At 47.5% G+C, this 20765-nt stretch overlaps 2 protein-coding genes across 2 annotated transcripts in view; both read right to left on the bottom strand.

Moving 5' to 3' along the window:
- Positions 1-635: 635 nt before the first annotated feature.
- On the bottom strand, positions 636-12417 carry LOC136437136 (progressive ankylosis protein homolog). Its single transcript, XM_066431616.1, has 13 exons — positions 12113-12417; positions 11303-11511; positions 10924-11012; positions 10099-10217; positions 9426-9509; positions 8951-9121; positions 8539-8670; positions 8022-8114; positions 7762-7839; positions 6379-6508; positions 5330-5453; positions 4767-4866; positions 636-3023 (listed from the first exon to the last, which is right to left on the bottom strand). Exons 1-13 carry the CDS (start codon positions 12188-12190, stop codon positions 2910-2912), a joined length of 1521 nt encoding a protein of 506 aa, XP_066287713.1. The 5' UTR covers positions 12191-12417; the 3' UTR covers positions 636-2909.
- A 3315-nt stretch (positions 12418-15732) lies between these two features.
- LOC136437137 (uncharacterized) overlaps positions 15733-20765 on the bottom strand; it is an 11290-nt gene continuing 6257 nt past the window's right edge. The window contains exons 10-15 of the mRNA XM_066431617.1: positions 19293-19385; positions 18948-19019; positions 18621-18750; positions 17498-17621; positions 16910-17009; positions 15733-16551 (exon numbers count right to left, since the gene is read on the bottom strand). Of these exons, the coding sequence (XP_066287714.1) occupies positions 16438-16551; positions 16910-17009; positions 17498-17621; positions 18621-18750; positions 18948-19019; positions 19293-19385 (633 nt within the window). The 3' untranslated portion in view covers positions 15733-16437. The remainder of the gene's footprint in view (positions 16552-16909; positions 17010-17497; positions 17622-18620; positions 18751-18947; positions 19020-19292; positions 19386-20765) is intronic.

Genomic DNA, 20765 nt, shown 5'->3' on the forward strand with positions numbered 1-20765 from the left:
TTGAAACTTCAAACCATGAAAGAAACATGTATCAAACTACTGGTCCATTTAAGAGTAAACGACATGAAATGAGCGCAGACTTTTCAAAAGAGCTCGAGTTAGACTTAGATGTTAATGTATGTTTGTGAGCTAGACTTAGATGTTAATGTATGTTTGTGAGCTAGACTTAGATGTTAATGTATGTTTGTGAGCTAGCCTTAGATGTTAATGTATGTTTGGCATCCTGTGGCACAGTACCACTTTACAGATCTGCCGTTGACATGCAAAGAAAAAGCGACTTTCAACATCGATGGAATCATGCATGTATCAAATTACAATTCCTTTGCAGAGTGAATATATTGAAAAGAGGGCAGACGTTATGGTAGTGTTGAATGTGATATTGCGTGAGTCAGATGTTTCTGTGCTTTGTCTGAAGTACCTGTAGCATCATTCACTTCCCCACACCATGGTCACCACGGCAACAGGCAGACACATCATGTGAGGATATCAAGTAACCAAATCAAGTACGGATCAAATTACGATTCCTTGGCAGTGTAAACAGACTAAGAGGAGCGCAGACGTTACGTAAGAATAGAATGTGAAATTCCGTCTATGTTTCTGTCTGGCGACTCGTCCGTCTCAGTGACACATTTCAATTAACAATGAATCTTATTTTCAAGATGAAACAATGCGTAGAAAAAGACAAAGTATACACATAGCGCAAGTTAACAATTGTGACAAGTGGCGCAAGTTACTATTCTAACTAAGACCTACAGCTGAATATAATCTACAATCTTTAATTGTGTACATCAGACCTCAGTTCAGCCGTGTTATGGTTGCTATGGCATTGTATGATATGGTGTGGATGTGAGAAGTAAACCAGTCAAAAAACAAACAAGTAAACAAACAAAAAATGATTGCTTTAAATTGAACTGAATCCTACTATCTAGTTGACCTTGACTCGGGGAATGTTTATGTTTCAGTGTCAATGCCTGAGCTCTTCCCACACAATCTCGCCACGGTCTGTAACCCGATACCGTCAGTGGGCGCTGAAACGTTCATGTATCTTACTTACCGCCCGCCCTGCATGCCTCACGGGAGGGTTTTAATCACTGTCGGAATAACACAGCTAACAAGCCTCGTCTGTACAGGACCGCACAAACCGTGTTTCGCTCAAGGTTAGCGCATTAGGACCACCAGGCCATTGATATACAGTCATACCTGTACTAGTGACCACCTCTACATAAGGACCACCTGGCCATTGATATACAGTCAAACCTGTACAAGTGACCACCTCTGCATAAGGACCACCTGGCCATTGACATACAGTCAAAAATGTACAAGTTACAAGTTTGACCACTTGTTGGTTGTTCCTTTTCCATTGACACATGTACACAAGCATTATACACCTTGTCTTAGTCTACATTGACCACCTGTCCTCCTAGACCAGATTTTATCTGCCCCTTGAGTGGTCTTCGTGTGTAGTTTTGACAGTATCCCCGGCACTATATCAGGATTGCACTAGTCGCGGCCGAGTAAAGACGTCAATCAGGAGAACCTGGGACTGAAAGGAGAGGGAAACTGATGATATCCTCACATTCGTCAGCAGCAGATTCTAATCAAGAGCGAGCGAGTTGCGCTGCGATATCTTTAATTTTACAGCCATATCTTGTCTAGACGTGACGCACGCCTGAACTGATCTATGAACAGATCTTTCATGGAAGAACCGAGAAAGGTGATATCGGAAAGCAACAGTTCCTTCACTCTCGCCCTCAGCGCCGCTAAGAAGCCAAAGGTTTTGATTCTTATCTTCGCCAAGAGGTTATGTTTTCGTAGCGTTTGCGTGTGTTTGGGGGGGGGGGTCTATTTGTGTGTTACGTGTGTGGATTAACAGCATACTCGAAAAGGCCGGGGTGGATTGTATTGATATCTGGTATGCTGGTAGGTCAGGTTATACATATGTTATTTATAATTTTTCTTTCATGTGCTTCGAGCTCAACAAAACTACATCCCTGGAATTCTCATGCATAGTTCACGTTTCATTTCTTTTCTCATGTGCGCAAAGCCGGGAAAAGACGGTAGCTCTACTCTGTTCTTTCTAATAGACTTGTTACATTTACCAGGGCGTAGAAAAAGACACAGAGGTATTTTTCGGGGGTGGCGGAGAGACAATAACTTTACATCGCGAGAAACGGAGCTTTGGAAAGTTTTGGTGGTCGAGTTTCAATTTTCTGTCACTTTCTGGAGGACTATCACATCCACATGTCAATTCCGGTTTTGAAACAAGAAGACATTCCCTAATTTCTAAGTTTCAAATAGCGCATACAATTTGCATATGTGATAGGGCCACACTGTCTTGACGAATGTCTTAAATACAACTGATCACTAAAGTGTCAAAGCTAATTGAAAACACAGAACATTGGTATATCAAATCATATACCCTTTATCATTACTGCTTCATGTTGCAATTAGCCCTCGGGCAAGAATCTGCCAATAAAACTCATGTTCATTATTGCTCGTTTATCAGGAGGTAGATTGGCGTAACAAACTGACGTAACAGACAGTCCTCCAGAAAGTGGCGTAACAAAACTTTGTCTTGAATTAATCTTCTTTTAAAGACTACTTCAAGACATCCTAAATTGTCTTAACCTCATTAACATACCTATTCAGAGTTTTGGTATAAAAACTGGTGTTCTCAGTCCTATCGTTAGTCACTGACGAAAGACAGTGGATGCTGTCTGAAACGTCTGACTGTTTCAAAACTTTATCCAGTTGCTTGAGTAATTATTTTTGGCGAAACTGACGTAATCTTCGTCCTCTTTCATTTAAAAAGGGCGACAATCGCTGCGCGCTGACGTCATCCATAGAACAACCCAGAGTAGCCTTAAGGTTATATCTACTGCCGTGTGGCGAGGTTCGTTCCCGTGATGCTATAGGGCAGTTTCCTTTTCCACCAGCATGGGGCGAATGACGTCATCGTGGTCCTCCGAAGATGCGCCTTCCGCTTCTGCGGTCGTTCCGTCCGGAGGTCTGGCTCGATTTCGCTGAAAGAAACAAAAACATCAGATATGTATGCTGTGTTAGCACAAACGATGTTTTGAATTGAATAGGAAATACTGTCGAAAATAAATTCATCAGGTTGGTAGAACATGGGATATTGGAGTTTTTTTACACAACCAGTAAATCTCACCTGCTGATGCTTCGATGGCTATCAGACACCTTCTTCAGAGCTTCTGACTGGAGTACTGCAAAACAAGCTTAGCTACGTTTGGAATTGTGTTCTCGCCGCAAAAGCGAGAAGCAGTACTCCAGTCAGAAGCTCTGAAGAAGGTGTCTGACAGACACCGAAACGTCAGCAGCTGAAATTTACTGGTTGTGTAAAAAGAATTTCCAATATCCTGAATAGGAAATAGTGATATCTGCAGCAACCTACCAAGAATGTAAACATTTTACGACATGATTGATATGGTGTGCATGATACTGTCTGATTCCTGAAATATGGTTATAAATGTACGTGAATAGTTTCATCAGGTTGGTAAGTCACTGAATAAAAATACAACAAAATTATCTATTCAATCGACGTTTCGGTGACAATATCTGTCACCTTCATCAAGGCTATTCTGACTGATTCGCTGGTTCTATAAGCAGCGACACCTGTGCTGCAGTGCCGTGTGAACCTATAAGCAGCAACACCTGTGCTGCAGTGCCGTGTGAACCTGTGAGCGGCGACACCTGTGCTGCAGTGCCGTGTGAACCTTTAAGCAGCGACACCTGTGCTGCAGTGCCGTGTGAACCTATAAGCAGCGACACCTGTGCTGCAGTGCCGTGTGAACCTATAAGCAGCGCCACCTGTGCTGCAGTGCCGTGTGAGCCTATAAGCAGCGACACCTGTGCTGCAGTGCCGTGTGAACCTATAAGCAGCAACACCTGTGCTGCAGTGCCGTGTGAACCTATAAGCAGCAACACCTGTGCTGCAGTGCCGTGTGAACCTGTGAGCGGCGACACCTGTGCTGCAGTGCCGTGTGAACCTTTAAGCAGCGACACCTGTGCTGCAGTGCCGTGTGAACCTATAAGCAGCGACACCTGTGCTGCAGTGCCGTGTGAACCTATAAGCAGCGACACCTGTGCTGCAGTGCCGTGTGAATCTATAAGCAGCGACACCTGTGCTGCAGTACCATGTGAACCTATAAGCAGCGACACCTGTGCTGCAGTGCCGTGTGAACCTATAAGCAGCGACACCTGTGCTGCAGTGCCGTGTGAACCTTTAAGCAGCGACACCTGTGCTGCAGTGCCGTGTGAGCCTATAAGCAGCGACACCTGTGCTGCAGTACCATGTGAACCTTTAAGCAGCGACACCTGTGCTGCAGTGCCGTGTGAATCTATAAGCAGCGACACCTGTGCTGCAGTACCATGTGAACCTATAAGCAGCGACACCTGTGCTGCAGTGCCGTGTGAACCTATAAGCAGCGACACCTGTGCTGCAGTGCCGTGTGAACCTTTAAGCAGCGACACCTGTGCTGCAGTGCCGTGTGAACCAGTCAGAATCACCTTGAGGAAGGTGACAGATATTGTCACCGAAACGTCGGTTGAATAAATCACTTGGTTGTGTAAAAATGATATTTTTTTCGGTTATAAATTGAATGAGTGATGAGAATGACAAGTGATGAGAATACTGAAAAAAGGCGTATCAAGAAAATGCACAATATTCGGTTAGGAGTATTGTTTTACGTTTTGTGTCTTTTGTTGTGTTTTATATCATATATTTTCGTTCCTACAAGCTGCATTACCAGTCTCCGCCTGACGATGATAAACCCGACGGCAACAACAGAGGCCTCCACCAGGAACCCCGTCAGCAGGGCCGCTATGCCCATGTCCGCGCCGCGTATACTGGGGGAGGGACATGGTAGTGTTAGATCATGGGACAAAATTTGGATGTTTGTTTGTTTGTTTGTTTGCTAGTTTCTTACATGTGACAGAATTTGCTAGTTTTTAAATGTCACAAACACTGTACTGAGGTACAAAAAAGTACCCAAAGATGAGCGGATTTGGGATGCAATCGAACCTGGCCATCGCAGCTACCTTTTGTCGGTCTCTTGCTTTATCTTCCTACATGTATAGATCCAATCATTATAATCCCCGTCTATGTAGGCATGGAACAAAATGCTTAGTACGACTTTTGCTACTGGTCAAAAACTAGTTTCGGGACGTTTGAATTTCTGGTCTGCAGTACCCCCTTCCCTGGTAGGTGGCACTGCTGACTGTGCCGATGGGCTACCTGGAGACAACTTGAGGCATTGTGTAATCTTCCTACATTTTCTGAAAATTGCTTTGTAGTGATGAAAATACCCACTGAAACTTCGGGAGGACCAGCAGAGCCGTAACCAAGGCGACGGTGCGGAGGACGGCGCTGGGCGTCAGGATCCAGGTTCTCTTCTGGACCATCAGCCAGCTCGTCAGGTAAGCACGGATAGACACTGGGGTTAACACAGGTCAGGTAAGCACGGATAGACACTGGGGTTAATACAAGTCAGGTAAGCACGGATAGACACTGGGGTTAATACAGGTCAGGTAAGCACGGATAGACACTGGGGTTAACACAGGTCAGGTAAGCACGGATAGACACTGGGGTTAACACAGGTCAGGTAAGCACGGATAGACACTGGGGTTAATACAGGTCAGGTAAGCACGGATAGACACTGGGGTTAATACAAGTCAGGTAAGCACGGATAGACACTGGGGTTAATACAGGTCAGGTAAGCACGGATAGACACTGGGGTTAACACAGGTCAGGTAAGCACGGATAGACACTGGGGTTAATACAGGTCAGGTAAGCACGGATAGACACTGGGGTTAATACAAGTCAGGTAAGCACGGATAGACACTGGGGTTAATACAGGTCAGGTAAGCACGGATAGACACTGGGGTTAACACAGGTCAGGTAAGCACGGATAGACACTGGGGTTAATACAGGTCAGGTAAGCACGGATAGACACTGGGGTTAATACAAGTCAGGTAAGCACGGATAGACACTGGGGTTAATACAGGTCAGGTAAGCACGGATAGATACTGGGGTTGATACAGGTCAGGTAAGCACGGATAGACACTGGGGTTAATACAAGTCAGGTAAGCACGGATAGACACTGGGGTTAATACAGGTCAGGTAAGCACGGATAGACACTGGGGTTAACACAGGTCAGGTAAGCTCGGATAGACACTGGGGTTAATGCAGGTCAGGTAAGCACGGATATACACTAGTGGGAGGGGGTAAGTTTCATTTGATTGATTATTCACTCACTCCCTTACTCACTCACTCCATCATTCACTCGCTCGCTCACTCATTCACACTCACCCACCTACTAACAAACCCACCTGCTAACTCACTCACGAAAGTGTTCTCACCTGGTACGGCGATGAAGGTGAATATCTGCAGAGGTTTGCGGCAGAGCCTGGCGATGTCGGCGCTGGTCTGGATCCAGCCGGTCATGATGGCGAACGTGATCCCGGGGACGAAGAACAGAACTAGCGACACCTGTGATGGTATTACGCAGGCGTTACACTAACTGTCACTTACATGTTAGTTAGGTTTATGTTAAACGACCTGTATCTAGCCCCTCGGGGCACGAACATACAATTAAGGTCTTCCTAACTAACGAAAAGACATATGTAATAGCAACGTTACGAAGGCGTTACACTAACGACACCTGAACAAATGACGCAACGAAAGCGTTTCAATGCTCAAGTGGAAATGAAAACAATGACTTGGAGGGGCAGTCCGTACTTTGGTTCGCACAGTTTTAGAAAGTGAATATAGACAGATTCAAATCTTCCTCCCAGCCCTCTGTTTTCAACTTGACTTCTTATAAATTTTCTGCCCTAAGATGTTCGAAAGCCAAGGTTACATGATGGTGAGGCCTAGAGGGGTTTTGTGATGTGATTCTCTGTACGGAAATACGACTGAGACGAAAGAAACGCAAATTCTAAGGAAAAGGGAAGTACAAGTACACACCGTTAGGGTTAGTACTAAAGGAAACTAGTACAAGTACGCACCGTTAGGGTTAGTACTAAAGGAAACTAGTACAAGTACGCACCGTTAGGGTTAGTACTAAAGGAAACTAGTACAAGTACGCACCGTTAGGGTTAGTACTAAAGGAAACTAGTACAAGTACGCACCGTTAGGGTTAGTACTAAAGGTAACTAGTACAAGTACGCACCGTTAGGGTTAGTACTAAAGGTAACTAGTACAAGTACGCACCGTTAGGGTTAGTACTAAAGGAAACTAGTACAAGTACGCACCGTTAGGTTTAGTACTAAAGGAAACTAGTACAAGTACGCACCGTTAGGGTTAGTACTAAGGAAACTAGTACAAGTACGCACCGCTAGGGTTAGTACTAAGGAAACTAGTACAAGTACGCACCGTTAGGGTTAGTACTAAAGGAAACTAGTACAAGTACGCACCGTTAGGGTTAGTACTAAAGGAAACTAGTACAAGTACGCACCGCTAGGGTTAGTACTAAAGAAAACTAGTACAAGTGCGCACCGTTAGGGTTAGTACTAAAGGAAACTAGTGCAAGTACGCACCGTTAGGGTTAGTACTAAAGAAAACTAGTGCAAGTACGCACCGTTAGTGTTAGTACTAAAGGAAACTAGTGCAAGTACGCACCGTTAGGGTTAGTGCTAAAAGAAACTAGTACACGTACGCACCGTTAGGGTTAGTACTAAGGAAACTAGTACAAGTACGCACCGTTAGGGTTAGTACTAAAGAAAACTAGTACAAGTACGCACCGTTAGGACGAGCAGGAGGCAGATGAGGGAGAACTTCCCCAGGGTGCGCCACGGGACGACCCGGCGGCCCTGTCCACTCTGCGTGGGGGGGGGGGGGGGGGGGGTAGGTGTCAGAGTTAGTCAGTGCGCGTCATGCACCACACAGTAGAAACAGAAGGCCATTACTTCATCTCTACACAAGGAAAGTAACAGAAACCGCCGGTACAAAAGCATCAAAATGCTGATTAAAAGTGTGATAGGGTGTGAAATAAAAAACTGACTTTCCTGAAGGCGGGAGCCAGAGACTTCATCTCGTTGAGCCAGGCGTAGGGCAGGTGGCCGATGGGATAGGTCACCGTCAGGACAGCGACAGCCTGCGGGGGCACGGGTGCATGGCGGGAAGAAACCCCCGTGAACAATTTCATCAGGTTGGAGAATCACTGGCATAACAAGGTTCTTGATCCACAACCAAAACATAACATCACAGCCCACATTCTATGTATATGACATTTTTTTACGTTTGGAACCGCATTGTAAGCAGCGACCCCTAGCCTGCAGTTTGGAATAGAACCAGTCAGAATTGCCCTAAGGAAGGTGACAGACGGTCACTGAAAGGTCGGTTTTGATGTTACGTCTTGCTGGTGAATTAAGAACCTTGCAATCCTGTCGGTAAAAATCTTTTAAGGATATTTCTTACCTACCGACAGGATTCACGGTGAGAAAATAGTAAAGATTTGCTTGTTTGTTTGTTTGTTTGTTTGTGCGTCACTTCCGCCCAGTTACTTATAAGGTGCTCACCTCCACTGCGTCACTTCCGGCCAGGTCCCGCGCTACTAGCAGGTTGACGATTGGTCGGCTGACCCTGTTGACGGCGGTAACGAGGGCGAGAGGCCACCAGAACTTCAGCGCTCTCAACACCGTGAAGCTTTCCTGCAGAACAGCAGTCAAGTACAGTGTCACATCTTTGCAACTATCAGCCATGGGTAGTAGTTAGCTTTTTAAACACTTTAAGATTGCATTACGGTTGCCACAAGAATGTGCGTACCTTATCAGCCAATGACAGGGCCTGTTACATTACCTTGTCAGCCAATGGCAGGGCCTATTTGATTACCTTATCAGCCAAAGACTTAATCTGTTTGACTACCTTGTCAGCCAATGGCTGGGCCTGTTTGATTACCTTGTCAGCCAATGGTTGGGCCTGTTTGATTACCTTGTCAGCCAATGGCAGGGCCTGTCTGATCTTGGGTCGGACCTTGTAAAGAAACCCCGCCACGATGACGGCGAGTCTGACGGCCATGGCGGCGTACAGGGCGAGGATGGGGATCAGCAGCGGGTCATCGGTCTGCAGGGCGGTTTCCATCAGGGCCAGGGACACCGCAACCTGGAGGGAGTTAATACACACATGCACGCACACGTTACCCACAGTCTCACACTCGCTACATTTACAGGGCGATCTCCACACCGCAACCTGAAGGGCGTAACAAACATCTACATGTACGCCCGCATTACACACGGACGTTTCAGATGTCCATTCAACATCATTCTTCACTGACGAAAGATGTCGGATCGACATCGTGGTATAAATTGAATTAAGATTTCATTCTTCAATTTCCTAGATGACTAATAGTCACAAACGAATTACGAGGTTTCTATTACATAGACACCACATTATGGTTTATATCTACCTGAACACAAACGTCTGCAATGGACGAAGCGCCCACTACCAGTGCGTGGTGGTACTGCAGCAGCATCCCGATGAACACGTAAGCCTGCAGAAAAGAACACGCAGTCGTGACGTCATTAGAAGCGATAATGAAACCCAGCACTACGGTGGCCAGTAAACTTGTAGTCTGTTTCATGAAACTGACCGATGTTATCAATGATTTGCTTGATGCAATAGCACGGTATGGCATGTACTACACACCAACACAAACGCACACAAGCAACACGCACACACACACACACACACACACACACACACACATGAATGCACAAACACACACACACACGCACAAACACACACACACACACACACACACACACACACACACACACTCACACACCACCCCTACCAGTCCGTCCAGTAGCGGGAAGGCCCCCAGGAACAGCATGGCCCGCCGGCTGCCCGCCCCGACCACCGAGTCCACCTGGTGCGCCCTCTCTATCAGCAGGCAGCCCTAACCTAGCCCTAACCTAGCCCTAACCTAGCCCTAACCTAACCCTAACCTAGCCCTAACCTAACCCTAACCTAGCCCTAACCTAGCCCTAACCTAGCCCTAACCTAGCCCTAAGCTAGCCCTAACCTAGCCCTAACCTAGCCCTAACCTAGCCCTAACCTAGCCCTAACCTAGCCCTTACCAGCCCGTCCAGTAGCGGGAAGGCCCCCAGGAACAGCATGGCCCGCCGGCTGCCCGCCCCGACCACAGAGTCCACCTGGTGCGCCCTCTCTATCAGCAGGTAGCCTAGCGGCGTCAGGGCTGGGAGGGACAGAAAATACACCAAACACGTTAAGGTGCAAAACAGAACCAACTCTCAATCTATCGTTCGGAGTTTCTTCGCTTCTTGGTCTCAGAAAATTTACACCAGTCATGAACCGGGACGATGGGGTGATGAGCTGAGCCGGGTTCGGGAGTTATCCTCGCCCTGAGGAAGGTAGCAGGAGTACCGACACGTTGGCCGGCAAGAGGAAGAATTCGTCTGTGAAAAAAGAACTGGAATATCTTCATTATTATTTGCCAAACCTCGTTAGGTTGAGGGCTCTATCAAACTGTTCATAGCATTCACCAATCACCATGCGAGGCTACCCAACACGAATTTAGGCCTGAGACTATTGGGTACGTACAAACAGTGTATGTGGGGAGTACCCCGCTGCTGAAACTCTGTCCGAGAACTGGGATATCTACATTATCATGTGCTAAACCCGGCTCAATAGGGCTCTATACAATATAAGTACGTACACAGATCTGTCAGCAATAACTGTAGGTAGCATTCACGGATCTCCATCCAAGGCGACCCGAGACAGGTTTGATACACAGCGATGAGTAGCTGGACCACGGCCACAGCCAGCCCCACATGGTGACTGCTGTCAGCCCGACCGCCGTCCGTCGTTAGTCTGCATCAGCATCAGCCCGCTGTACCTTTACCTTTTATCCAAAGCTTTCCGAAACAAGTCTGAGAACTTACCAATGAGAAGGTGGACCACGGCCACGACCAGCCCCATGGCGGCGGTAAGCGCGACCGCCCTCCGCCCGTCCGCAGTTTGAGATCGCCCGCTTTACCTTTATCTTTTAACCAAGTCTGAAGGCTTACCGATGAGTAAGTGGACCACGGCGACGACCAGCCCCATGGCGGCGGTAAGCGCGACCGCCCTCCGCCCGGCGCAGTTTGAGATCGCCCGCTTTACCTTTATCTTTTAACCAAGTCTGAAGGCTTACCGATGAGTAAGTGGACCACGGCCACGACCAGCCCCATGGCGGCGGTAAGCGCGACCGCCCTCCGCCCGTCCGCAGTTTGAGATCGCCCGCTTTACCTTTATCTTTATCTTTTAACCAAGTCTGAGAGCTTACCGATGAGTAAGTGGACCACGGCGACGACCAGTCCCATGGCGGCGGTTAGCGCGACCGCCCTCCGCCCGTCCGCTGGCTCCTGCACGAGGATGAGCCCGATGTGGCGGGTCTGCTGCATCGAGCCGCCCAGGAACTTGGTCAGGGAGAAGGCCAGGCCGTAACTCGCCGTCACGTTCTCGGAAAACGCCACGCCGCGGTTCAACGCCTGGAGCAATGTTAGAGATACAGAAACATAAAGAGTAGTGAGACAGTAACGATGTAGAAATTCGTCAGCGTGAACGCCAGCCCGTAACTCGCCGTCACGTTCTCGGAGAACGCCACGTTCAGCGCCTGGAACGTGGAAAACAACTTAAGTGCACGGCAATCGTACACGCTACATTGATAGCAACAACATAGCACAAAATAGAGGTAATGGTATTGAATATTAAACCTGATTATATAAACATCCTGATTTTTATACAATATAAGGGCTAGCATAAGTCTTAGCATACGGGTTACAATCGAGTGGGGCTTATCATGAATTTAGGCATTTTTTCTAACGGGAAAGCAGTTCTTGAGATGTATTGTGTGAAGCGAGATATTGTACTATAGCCTGTACTAGGCTCCATAGGTCGCGCGCACACACACATACATCTGATAAAGACACACATACGCACAGTCACAGACACACAATGTGACATACACACACACACACACACTCGCACACACAAACATACATCTGATACAGACACACACACGCACATACGGACACACACAGACACACTCATGCACAAACACACAAATGGAAACACACACACGCACGTTACCTGTTCCCCTATGTCCGTGGCGATAGTTGTACAGGCCAGCGGCACCATGAACTTGGCGAGACGCCAGTAGTCTCCCATGGCTGACAAGGTACTAGTCGGGCTGGGGGCGGTCCTGGCTGGTCCACACGGCGTGGGGATGGTACGGCGTGGGGGTGGGGGGCCCCGGTTGGCTGGGGATTATATTTTGCTTGCCAAACGGCGTGGGTTCACACCACTCACTCACCTGCCGCTTTCTTCACGCAAAAGTTCACGGGACTCCGGGATTCTGCAGCGGACCGGCCGGCGCCGTTACAGACTGTCCTTGGTATGACCTTGGTATGACGTAACGTTACAGACTGATTGTGCAACGGATCATGTCCAAGGGTCGACGTCCCGTAGATCATCAATGCTGTTCCATAGCATTGCGTCATGATTCAAACATGTGGTCCCACAGAGAAGAAACGTCACTGCAGGGTTCATGTTGTTGTTGTTGTTGTCCTTGTTTAACGTCTATTAACGGGGGGTGCCCAAATATCGGACGTTTTTTTACGCGCTGGAACTCACGGCGCTCCATTGCTGGTTGCCAGAGAATGGTCATGTTTTAATGAATGAATTTTGAACACATTCATCTAAAGACCATACTTGGACAAAAAATGTATTCATACTGTTCATGGGCCCTTCATGCTCCGCGTTACACGCGGAAGACGCTGTGAGACATTTTCACGAATGTACCTTCTGATTTAGTGCTACGCCAGATAGTGTGCCTAACTTCCTACGCTTTGGTAATTTTGCTCTCTTCGGAAGTTAGTGATGAAGTTAGGGAAATGTAAATTAGGCTTGAAGTCTGCTATATTCTAGCTTTCTTTTGACCGGAAAATTTTGACTGTGTGCACTTCTCACGTCATGTGAGAAGGGCTATATCTAGCGCATCCCAGTTCATTTTTCCACGGGAAATAGGCTACTACGCGGCCCGACGTACGTATTGAATACGGCCCGACTTACGAAATCATTACGAATAAACGACACCGCTGACATCAACAATACTCCGTCTACTTATTGGGAAATATCTTCGCCATCTCTGTATTCAGTTTCCTTTTCATAGACGGTACCAATCACATGTTAGAGCGTAACAAAACTGTGCGTTGAATCGTTTCGCCACCATCGCGGCCCCCAAAAATGGCGGGAAAACAACGTCGTCAGACGACAGCAATGTTTACGTTGTTTTTCTTTGGTCGGTTTTCTTCTCAACAAACACTTAAAGACCCAAATTTTTAGTGTTTTATGAAGTTATTTTTCTTATGTGTATGATAGCTGTGTGACTTATGTATCTGCTTGGCACAGGTCGTATATTTAGGTGCCGGGCCGTCTAGCTACGCAGTGACCCTCTACTTAGCGCTACCATCATTATTGTCAAAATACTACTTTTCGACAAAACAAGAAATGAATATGTACACATATGTTTTGAATGTAAATGACAATCATGTGCATGAACTTGGGTTATTTACCTTCCTTATCAGCTTAGTTATTGGACACAAACACGGCGTACTTATGCAAAATAAGATCAGTAAAAAATCCGTGCGATGTTAGGGCGCGTCGATGTTCGGGCGCCCCCCGTTATATCGCTAGACGTGGTCTCTTGGTGCTGTGTTACGCTTGGTTCAGATACGAGGGTATTGTCTCTCTAGGTGTTTAACTCACCAGAAGGGCGATAGTCGGGGGCGTTTGTTTGCAGAAGACAAGGGTAAACATCACCTTATAAACATGCTAGTTTATGGCCGATTGTAACGTCCGGATGTGACTGACGTTACCCCTCGAGTGATATCCGACTTACGGAAGAATGCCAGCGTACAGAAATGTCCACAGCGTCAGAAACACGGAAGAAACACAACCGTACAGAAATAGTATGTCCACAGTGTGGCCTACTTTACTCCGCTCTGCGCACGCCAGTAATCATTAACCCCTATGGGGTCAGGAGGTCAGCGTCCTGTAGCACAGTGACCCTATACTGGCAGAATGGGTACCTCGCTACCTGGCTATAAAAGTGAACTAACGGCAGAATGACAAAGCAGTCATCCTAAGCTAAGCCTAAGGTGAAGCATGATGCTTTTTCAAGTAGATTGATAGTACGTTTGCAAACGAGACCTGAAGCTAACTGACATAGACCCTGCCAGCTGGGAACAGATTGCAGCAGACCGCAACAGATGGCGCCGTGAAGTCAGCGCGGGTCTAGCAAAGGGTCAGTCAAAGCGGAAGAAGCAACTAGAGCAAAGAAGACAAAGAAGAAAAGAGAGACAGCAGCCTCAGAACTCCTCTGTTTTCATATGTCCAAACTGTGGACGAGACTGCCACGCCAGGATTGGACTTCAGAGCCACATGAGAAGCTGCCGAATCCAGAGTGCTACCATCATCTGAAAAGATGGAAGGATGCCTTCTACTGATAGTACACGTGATGCGACTTCGCCACGGCTCGCGTGTTCTGAGTCCAGAGCAATGGACAAACCCCTACTCTTACTGAGAAGTGTGTTGGGTTCTGTATCTGTATCTGTATAGCCGTTATAATCACATTTTGGCGTAACACACCAGCTTCTGAGCCCAGAGCAACTCTACTCTTCTTGATAAGTGTGTTGGGTTCTTTTACGTGCTGAGGTTTGACGCCCTAAGCTCCCTCACACAAGGCCGCCGGCTTTACGTCCCCATCTGAAAGCGGAATCTTTTCCAGTGGTGCCCAGACCACTGGCTGCACGTAGTTCGAACCAGAGCCAGAGTGCACAGGCTACTATAGTACAATGCGACTTCGCTACGGCTCGCGCGTTCTGAGTCCAGAGCAACTTGTAGTGGACAACCCCTACTCTTATTGAGAAGTGTGTTGGGTTCTGTATCTGTATCTGTATAGCCGTTATAATCCCCTTTTGGCGTAACACACCAGCCTCTGAGCCCAGAGCAACTCTACTCTTCTTGATAAGTGTGTTGGGTTCTTTTACGTGCTGAGGTTTGACGCACTATAAGCTCCCTCACACAAGGCCGCCGGCGTTACGTCCCCATCTGAAAGCGGAATCTTTCCCAGTGGTGCCCAGACCGCTGGCTGCACGTAGTTCGAACCAGAGCTACTATACCAGGCGGACATCTTAGTATAACCTACTATACCAGGCGGACATCTTAGTATAACCTACTATACCAGGCGGACATCTTAGTATAACCTACTATACCAGGCGGACATCTTAGTATAACCTACTATACCAGGCGGACATCTTAGTATAACCTACTATACCAGGCGGACATCTTAGTATAACCTACTATACCAGGCGGACATCTTAGTATAACCTACTATACCAGGCGGACATCTTAGTATAACCTACTATACCAGGCGGACATCTTAGTATAACCTACTATACGACTCTCGGTCTTAGACAGGAAAGTCTAACTGAAAGATGCTGTAAATACAGCAGATATGATTGACGTATACGTGCATGGTTATCAAAATGGTTTAAGTCTAACATAGTAAGTTCATTCTACATCCTGTACTGACATGTCTTTGTCAGCAAGGCAAGGCCTTCATGACAGCGGCTGGCTGGGTAGCTCTGACTGTTTGTCTTGCACTGCCAAAACGATAGACGAAATGAAAAAAAAAGTCCAGACATGCGTCATTATACAGGTCTTTACTCGTTTTGCAACGACGATATCCGAGGTAGATAACAATGAGGATATTGCAATTGAAACTTTGAGTTGGAGTAAGTTCTAACAACATCAAACCTGGTCTACCGCAAGGCCTGTCCCCGTTATGCACGGTGTATACGTATAGGGTACAAATGTACTGTTGGGCTCTGTTAGTTCGGACATTCTTCTGAGGTACAAATGTACCATTGTGCTGTGTAATATCAGCCAACATTAGGAAACAGTTTCTTGCACAGTTTTTTTTTCTTTTTTCTATTGATTAATATTGCGCCGGTCTTTCAACCTTTGTTCTTCACCCCGCCAGCAAAAACTAACATTGATAATCTTTATTGCATGTTCGTTCCCCGGGGGGGATAAATGCACATGGGGCCACAGGGGCCATACATAGGGTAATTATATATGAACAAACTCTCCAAGCAGAGGTTGATTTGATTTGATTTATTCGTTTTAAAAAGTACAGCCAGGGCTGCCCAACTAGCCGAAGGTTTTCGGGTTCGAATCCGGCATGTTTTTTTACGTCATTAAAAAGGCCCGACAAAATGTCTAACAAGCCGGAGCCGAACCTCTGCTTGGAGAGTAATATGAACAAAATCATAAGATATACAGGCTTTAAAAAATCACGTTCTACGCAGACGCGTGTGTCATGCAGACGTCATACTGACGTCATATTGTCGTCATACTGAAGTTTCCCGCTCTGTAGGACTCAGCAGCTGTTCCCCACTCTTCTCTTCCGAGCCTGACGACCTCTCCTCCTCTTCCTCGCTGTCTTTCAGCTTCTCCTGGGCTCTCTGGCGCACAAAAACAAAACAAATTAATTCATTTCGGCCAAAAATGATGACGGAACAAAGACGATGGATACAACAATATCGATGTACCCTAGACCGCGATCGCTGACGACCGCACAGTGACCTGTCGGACTTGTGTAACCCTTCATTTCATCCTCGGAATATGATGGAAAAAAAGATATCAACGTATAGTTCAAAAGACAACGATATACACAAAATAGAACAAAACAAACGTAAACGAATTATCTATGACATTCGTTGATCGATTTGTCAAATTTTGGGCTGCCCAGCCTCTAGTGCAAAGAGGGTACAAACAAGAAGACTAACGAAAAGACAAGGATGAAAGATGAAATGAACGTACGACTTTTCTCCTGATGAAGAAGAATCCGATGATGACAACCACAGTTTCCGCCCAGAACCCGGTGAGTAACGCCGCCGTACCCATCGTCCCACCGCGCACACTGGGCAGGATAACAGGGGAGGGGTGGTTCGTGTTTGTTGCTGTGTTTGTTTGTTTGTTTGTTTGTTTGTATGTGTATCTGTGAGCTTGTTCGCATTGTATACCAGGTAAACAGTCTCATCGCTCAACGCATCGGGATTGACCCCTACCCTTATCGATAAGTGTGGTGGGTTCTTTAAAGTAAGTACTCGAGGTGGAGTTCTCTTCAAACACGGGAACTCCTGCATAACATTCTATAACTTACACATTGCGAACGTATTTGTTCGGGTAATGGATGAAACACTATGATAGACCTATACTCTTATCGATAAGTGTGGTGAGTTCTCAAACATGCTCGAGGTGTGACTCCCATCAACCATCGGATTTACGCCTTTTAACAGCAAACCTTTTCCCTATATCGGTTCCAGTTGGAGTTGGGGTTCGAACCCAGGACCTCTGCAATACACAAGTGGAAAGGGATAACACACACTGTTGTGTGAAGAAGCTTACCCGGCTTTGGGGAGAACTATGAGTGACACGACCAGCGCGATCACTCGGAGCACGCAGCTGAGAGACAGGATCCACGTCTGCTTGTACACCATCAGCCAACTGGTCAGGTGCGCGCGGATGGACACTAAAAAACACACATGTACACCATCAGCCAACTGGTCAGGTGGGCACGGATGGACACTGAAAAACACACATGTACACCATCAGCCAACTGGTCAGGTGGGCGCGGATTGACACTGAAAAACACACATGTGCACCATCAGCCATCTGTGCACGGATGGACACTGAAAAACACACATGTGCACCATCAGCCATCTGTGCACGGATGGACACTGCAAAACACACATGTACACCATCAGCCAACTGGTCAGGTGCGCGCGGATGGACACTGTAAAACACACATGTACACCATCAGCCAACTGGTCAGGTGCGCACGGATGGACACTGTAAAACACACATGTAAACCATCAGCCAACTGGTCAGGTGCGCACGGATGGACACTGTAAAACACACATGTACACCATCAGCCAACTGGTCTGGTGCGCACGGATGGACACTGAAAAACACACATGTACACCATCAGCCAACTGGTCAGGTGCGCACGGATGGACACTGAAAAACACACATGTACACCATCAGCCAACTGGTCAGGTGAGCACCGATGGACACTGAAAACACACATGTGCACCATCCGCCATCTGTGCATGGGTGGACACTGAAAAACACACATGTACACCATCAGCCAACTGGTCAGGTGCGCACGGATGGACACTGTAAACCACACATGTGCACCTTCAGCCATCTGTGCACGGATGGAGGCTGAAAAAACACACCATGTACACCATCAGCCATCTGTGCATTGATGGAGACTGAAAAAACACACCATGTGCACCTTCAGCCATCTGTGCACGGATGGAGGCTGAAAAAACACACCATGTACACCATCAGCCATCTGTGCATTGATGGAGACTGAAAAAACACACCATGTGCACCTTCAGCCATCTGTGCACGGATGGAGGCTGAAAAAACACACCATGTACACCATCAGCCATCTGTGCATTGATGGAGACTGAAAAAACACACCATGTGCACCATGAGAAGTCGCTTTCTGTGACGTACTTACCCGAGATGGCGAAGAAGGCGAAGATCCGCAGCGGTTCGCGGCACATCCGGGCTATGCTGGCGCTCGTCTCGATCCATGACGTCATCAGCCAGAAAGTGATGCCGGGGACGAAGAACAGAACACACGCCACCTAGCGAACATAAAGGTAAAGGCAGGGGAACAACGATAAAATTAGACATGTTTCTCTGTCTGGCGTAAAAAGACATGCGAGAACTAGGCTTTAGAGCTGTTGCACGAAAATAAATTTAGCACATTTTATTTTTCTCCATCTTGTATCACTTTCTTTAAGAAACAACCGTGCCTTCTTAAGCGACCACCTTTACTCACCACTAGAACGAATAAGGCACACAGGACAGCGAACTTTCTTAGTGTTGACCATGGCACGATGTGTCCTCCTTTCTGAAAAATAAACAAAACATATCATAACAAGATATCGATAATCAAAAGGATTAAATCATTAATTTTCATGGTAAGCCATGGCGTCACTTAAACTTCTTCGACAAAATATCACCCGACACAAGCGACTGCTAGCCTGTATTTACACAAGCTCTCGGCCGGAGGTTACTGACCCCCAGCTAGGGGGATGACGGTTACAGGCCGGCTGGCCACTAGGAGCGCGATTCGTCAGGCTAAAGCGACTGCGGCTTGACGTAGCAAAGTTTTCACACGAACCTTCCTGAAGGCCGGTCCGACCAGCCGGAGGTCGTTCAGCCAGGAGTACGGCAGGTGGCCCACCGGGTACGAAACTGTCAGAACAGCTACGGCCTGGCAGAGAAAACAAGCACAATGCTAGTTATACACCTGTATAGCCAGGCATGATCAACGGGCTTTCAACAAGGGTGACACCTGCACATGGAAGCATTTAAGGAACAAGATAGCACGTGAAATTTCAACTGCTAAGAACAAGCACTACCATGACAACATCAAACACCTGAAATCTGCGGATCCGAGAAAATGGTACCAGAACATCAAACAGATGGCAAACTTGTGCAGTGATCCCACAGACATTGAAGTGCCAGGCGTAGATCAGACCTGCACCCAGACTGTGGCCAACGCTATCAACCGACACCTGGCGTCAGCATCCCAACAGCTCCCTCCGTTATCTCTTGCGGACCTACCATCCTTCCTTCCCGCTCCTGGTCCTCCCCCGAGAGTCTCCGTGTGGGAGATGTACCACCGGCTCCGCAGAGTGAAACTGGGCAAGGCATCCGGGGTGGACGGTATCTCTGCGCGGTTGGTGCGAGAATTCGCGTTCGAACTGAGTAAGCCAGTCAGTGACATCTTTAACTCATCTCTCCAAGAAGGGACTGTGCCCTCAGTGTGGAAGATGGGTGATGTTGTACCCGTTCCGAAGGAGAAACCTTCACGTCTTGAAAAGCTGCGGCCGATATCCCTGACACCTATTTTCGCCAAGGTTTGTGAGGGATTTGTCACCGAATGGTGCTTAAGCGACATCCTCCCTACTATAGATCCCCGTCAGTATGGATCGCTAAAGGGAAAATCCACCACGCACTATCTCACTAGCTTAATCCACCACTTGGCTAGTACAACAGACAAGCCTGGTTACTGCAACACCCTTGTCCTGACTGACTTCACACGCGCCTTTGACCGCGTGCACCACTTGACTGCAGTCGCGAAACTCCTCGACCTAGGCGTTAGGCGCTCCATAATCCCCTGGGTGTGCGCCTTTCTGTCAAACAGACAACAGCGTGTAAAATACCAGCAAGTCTTGTCAGAGTGGGAGACACTTACTTGTGGAGTTCCGCAGGGAACAAAGTTGGGACCACTTGTGTTCCTTACACTCATCAATGATGCGTCTCCGGTGAGTGAAGATTCGGCCGAGGCTTGGAAGTACGTGGATGATATGTCCCTGTCGGAGGCGAGACCCGTTACGCATGATTCCACGCTACAAACTGACGTCGATAGCCTCGTACGTTGGACTGAGGACAACCACATGCAACTCAACCCTTCCAAGTGCATGGTAATGCTGATATGCTTCATGCGGAACCCCCCTCCCCCACCTGTATTGACTATTAAAACATCAAGTCGTACAGTTCGCTAAGATCCTGGGGGTAATCTTCCAAGCGAACCTGAAATGGGACGCCCACGTCAACATGATGGTAAACAAGGGGAGCCGCAGACTGT

Source organism: Branchiostoma lanceolatum, chromosome 6, assembly GCF_035083965.1.
Source record: "Branchiostoma lanceolatum isolate klBraLanc5 chromosome 6, klBraLanc5.hap2, whole genome shotgun sequence".
NCBI classification, from domain to species: domain Eukaryota; kingdom Metazoa; phylum Chordata; class Leptocardii; order Amphioxiformes; family Branchiostomatidae; genus Branchiostoma; species Branchiostoma lanceolatum.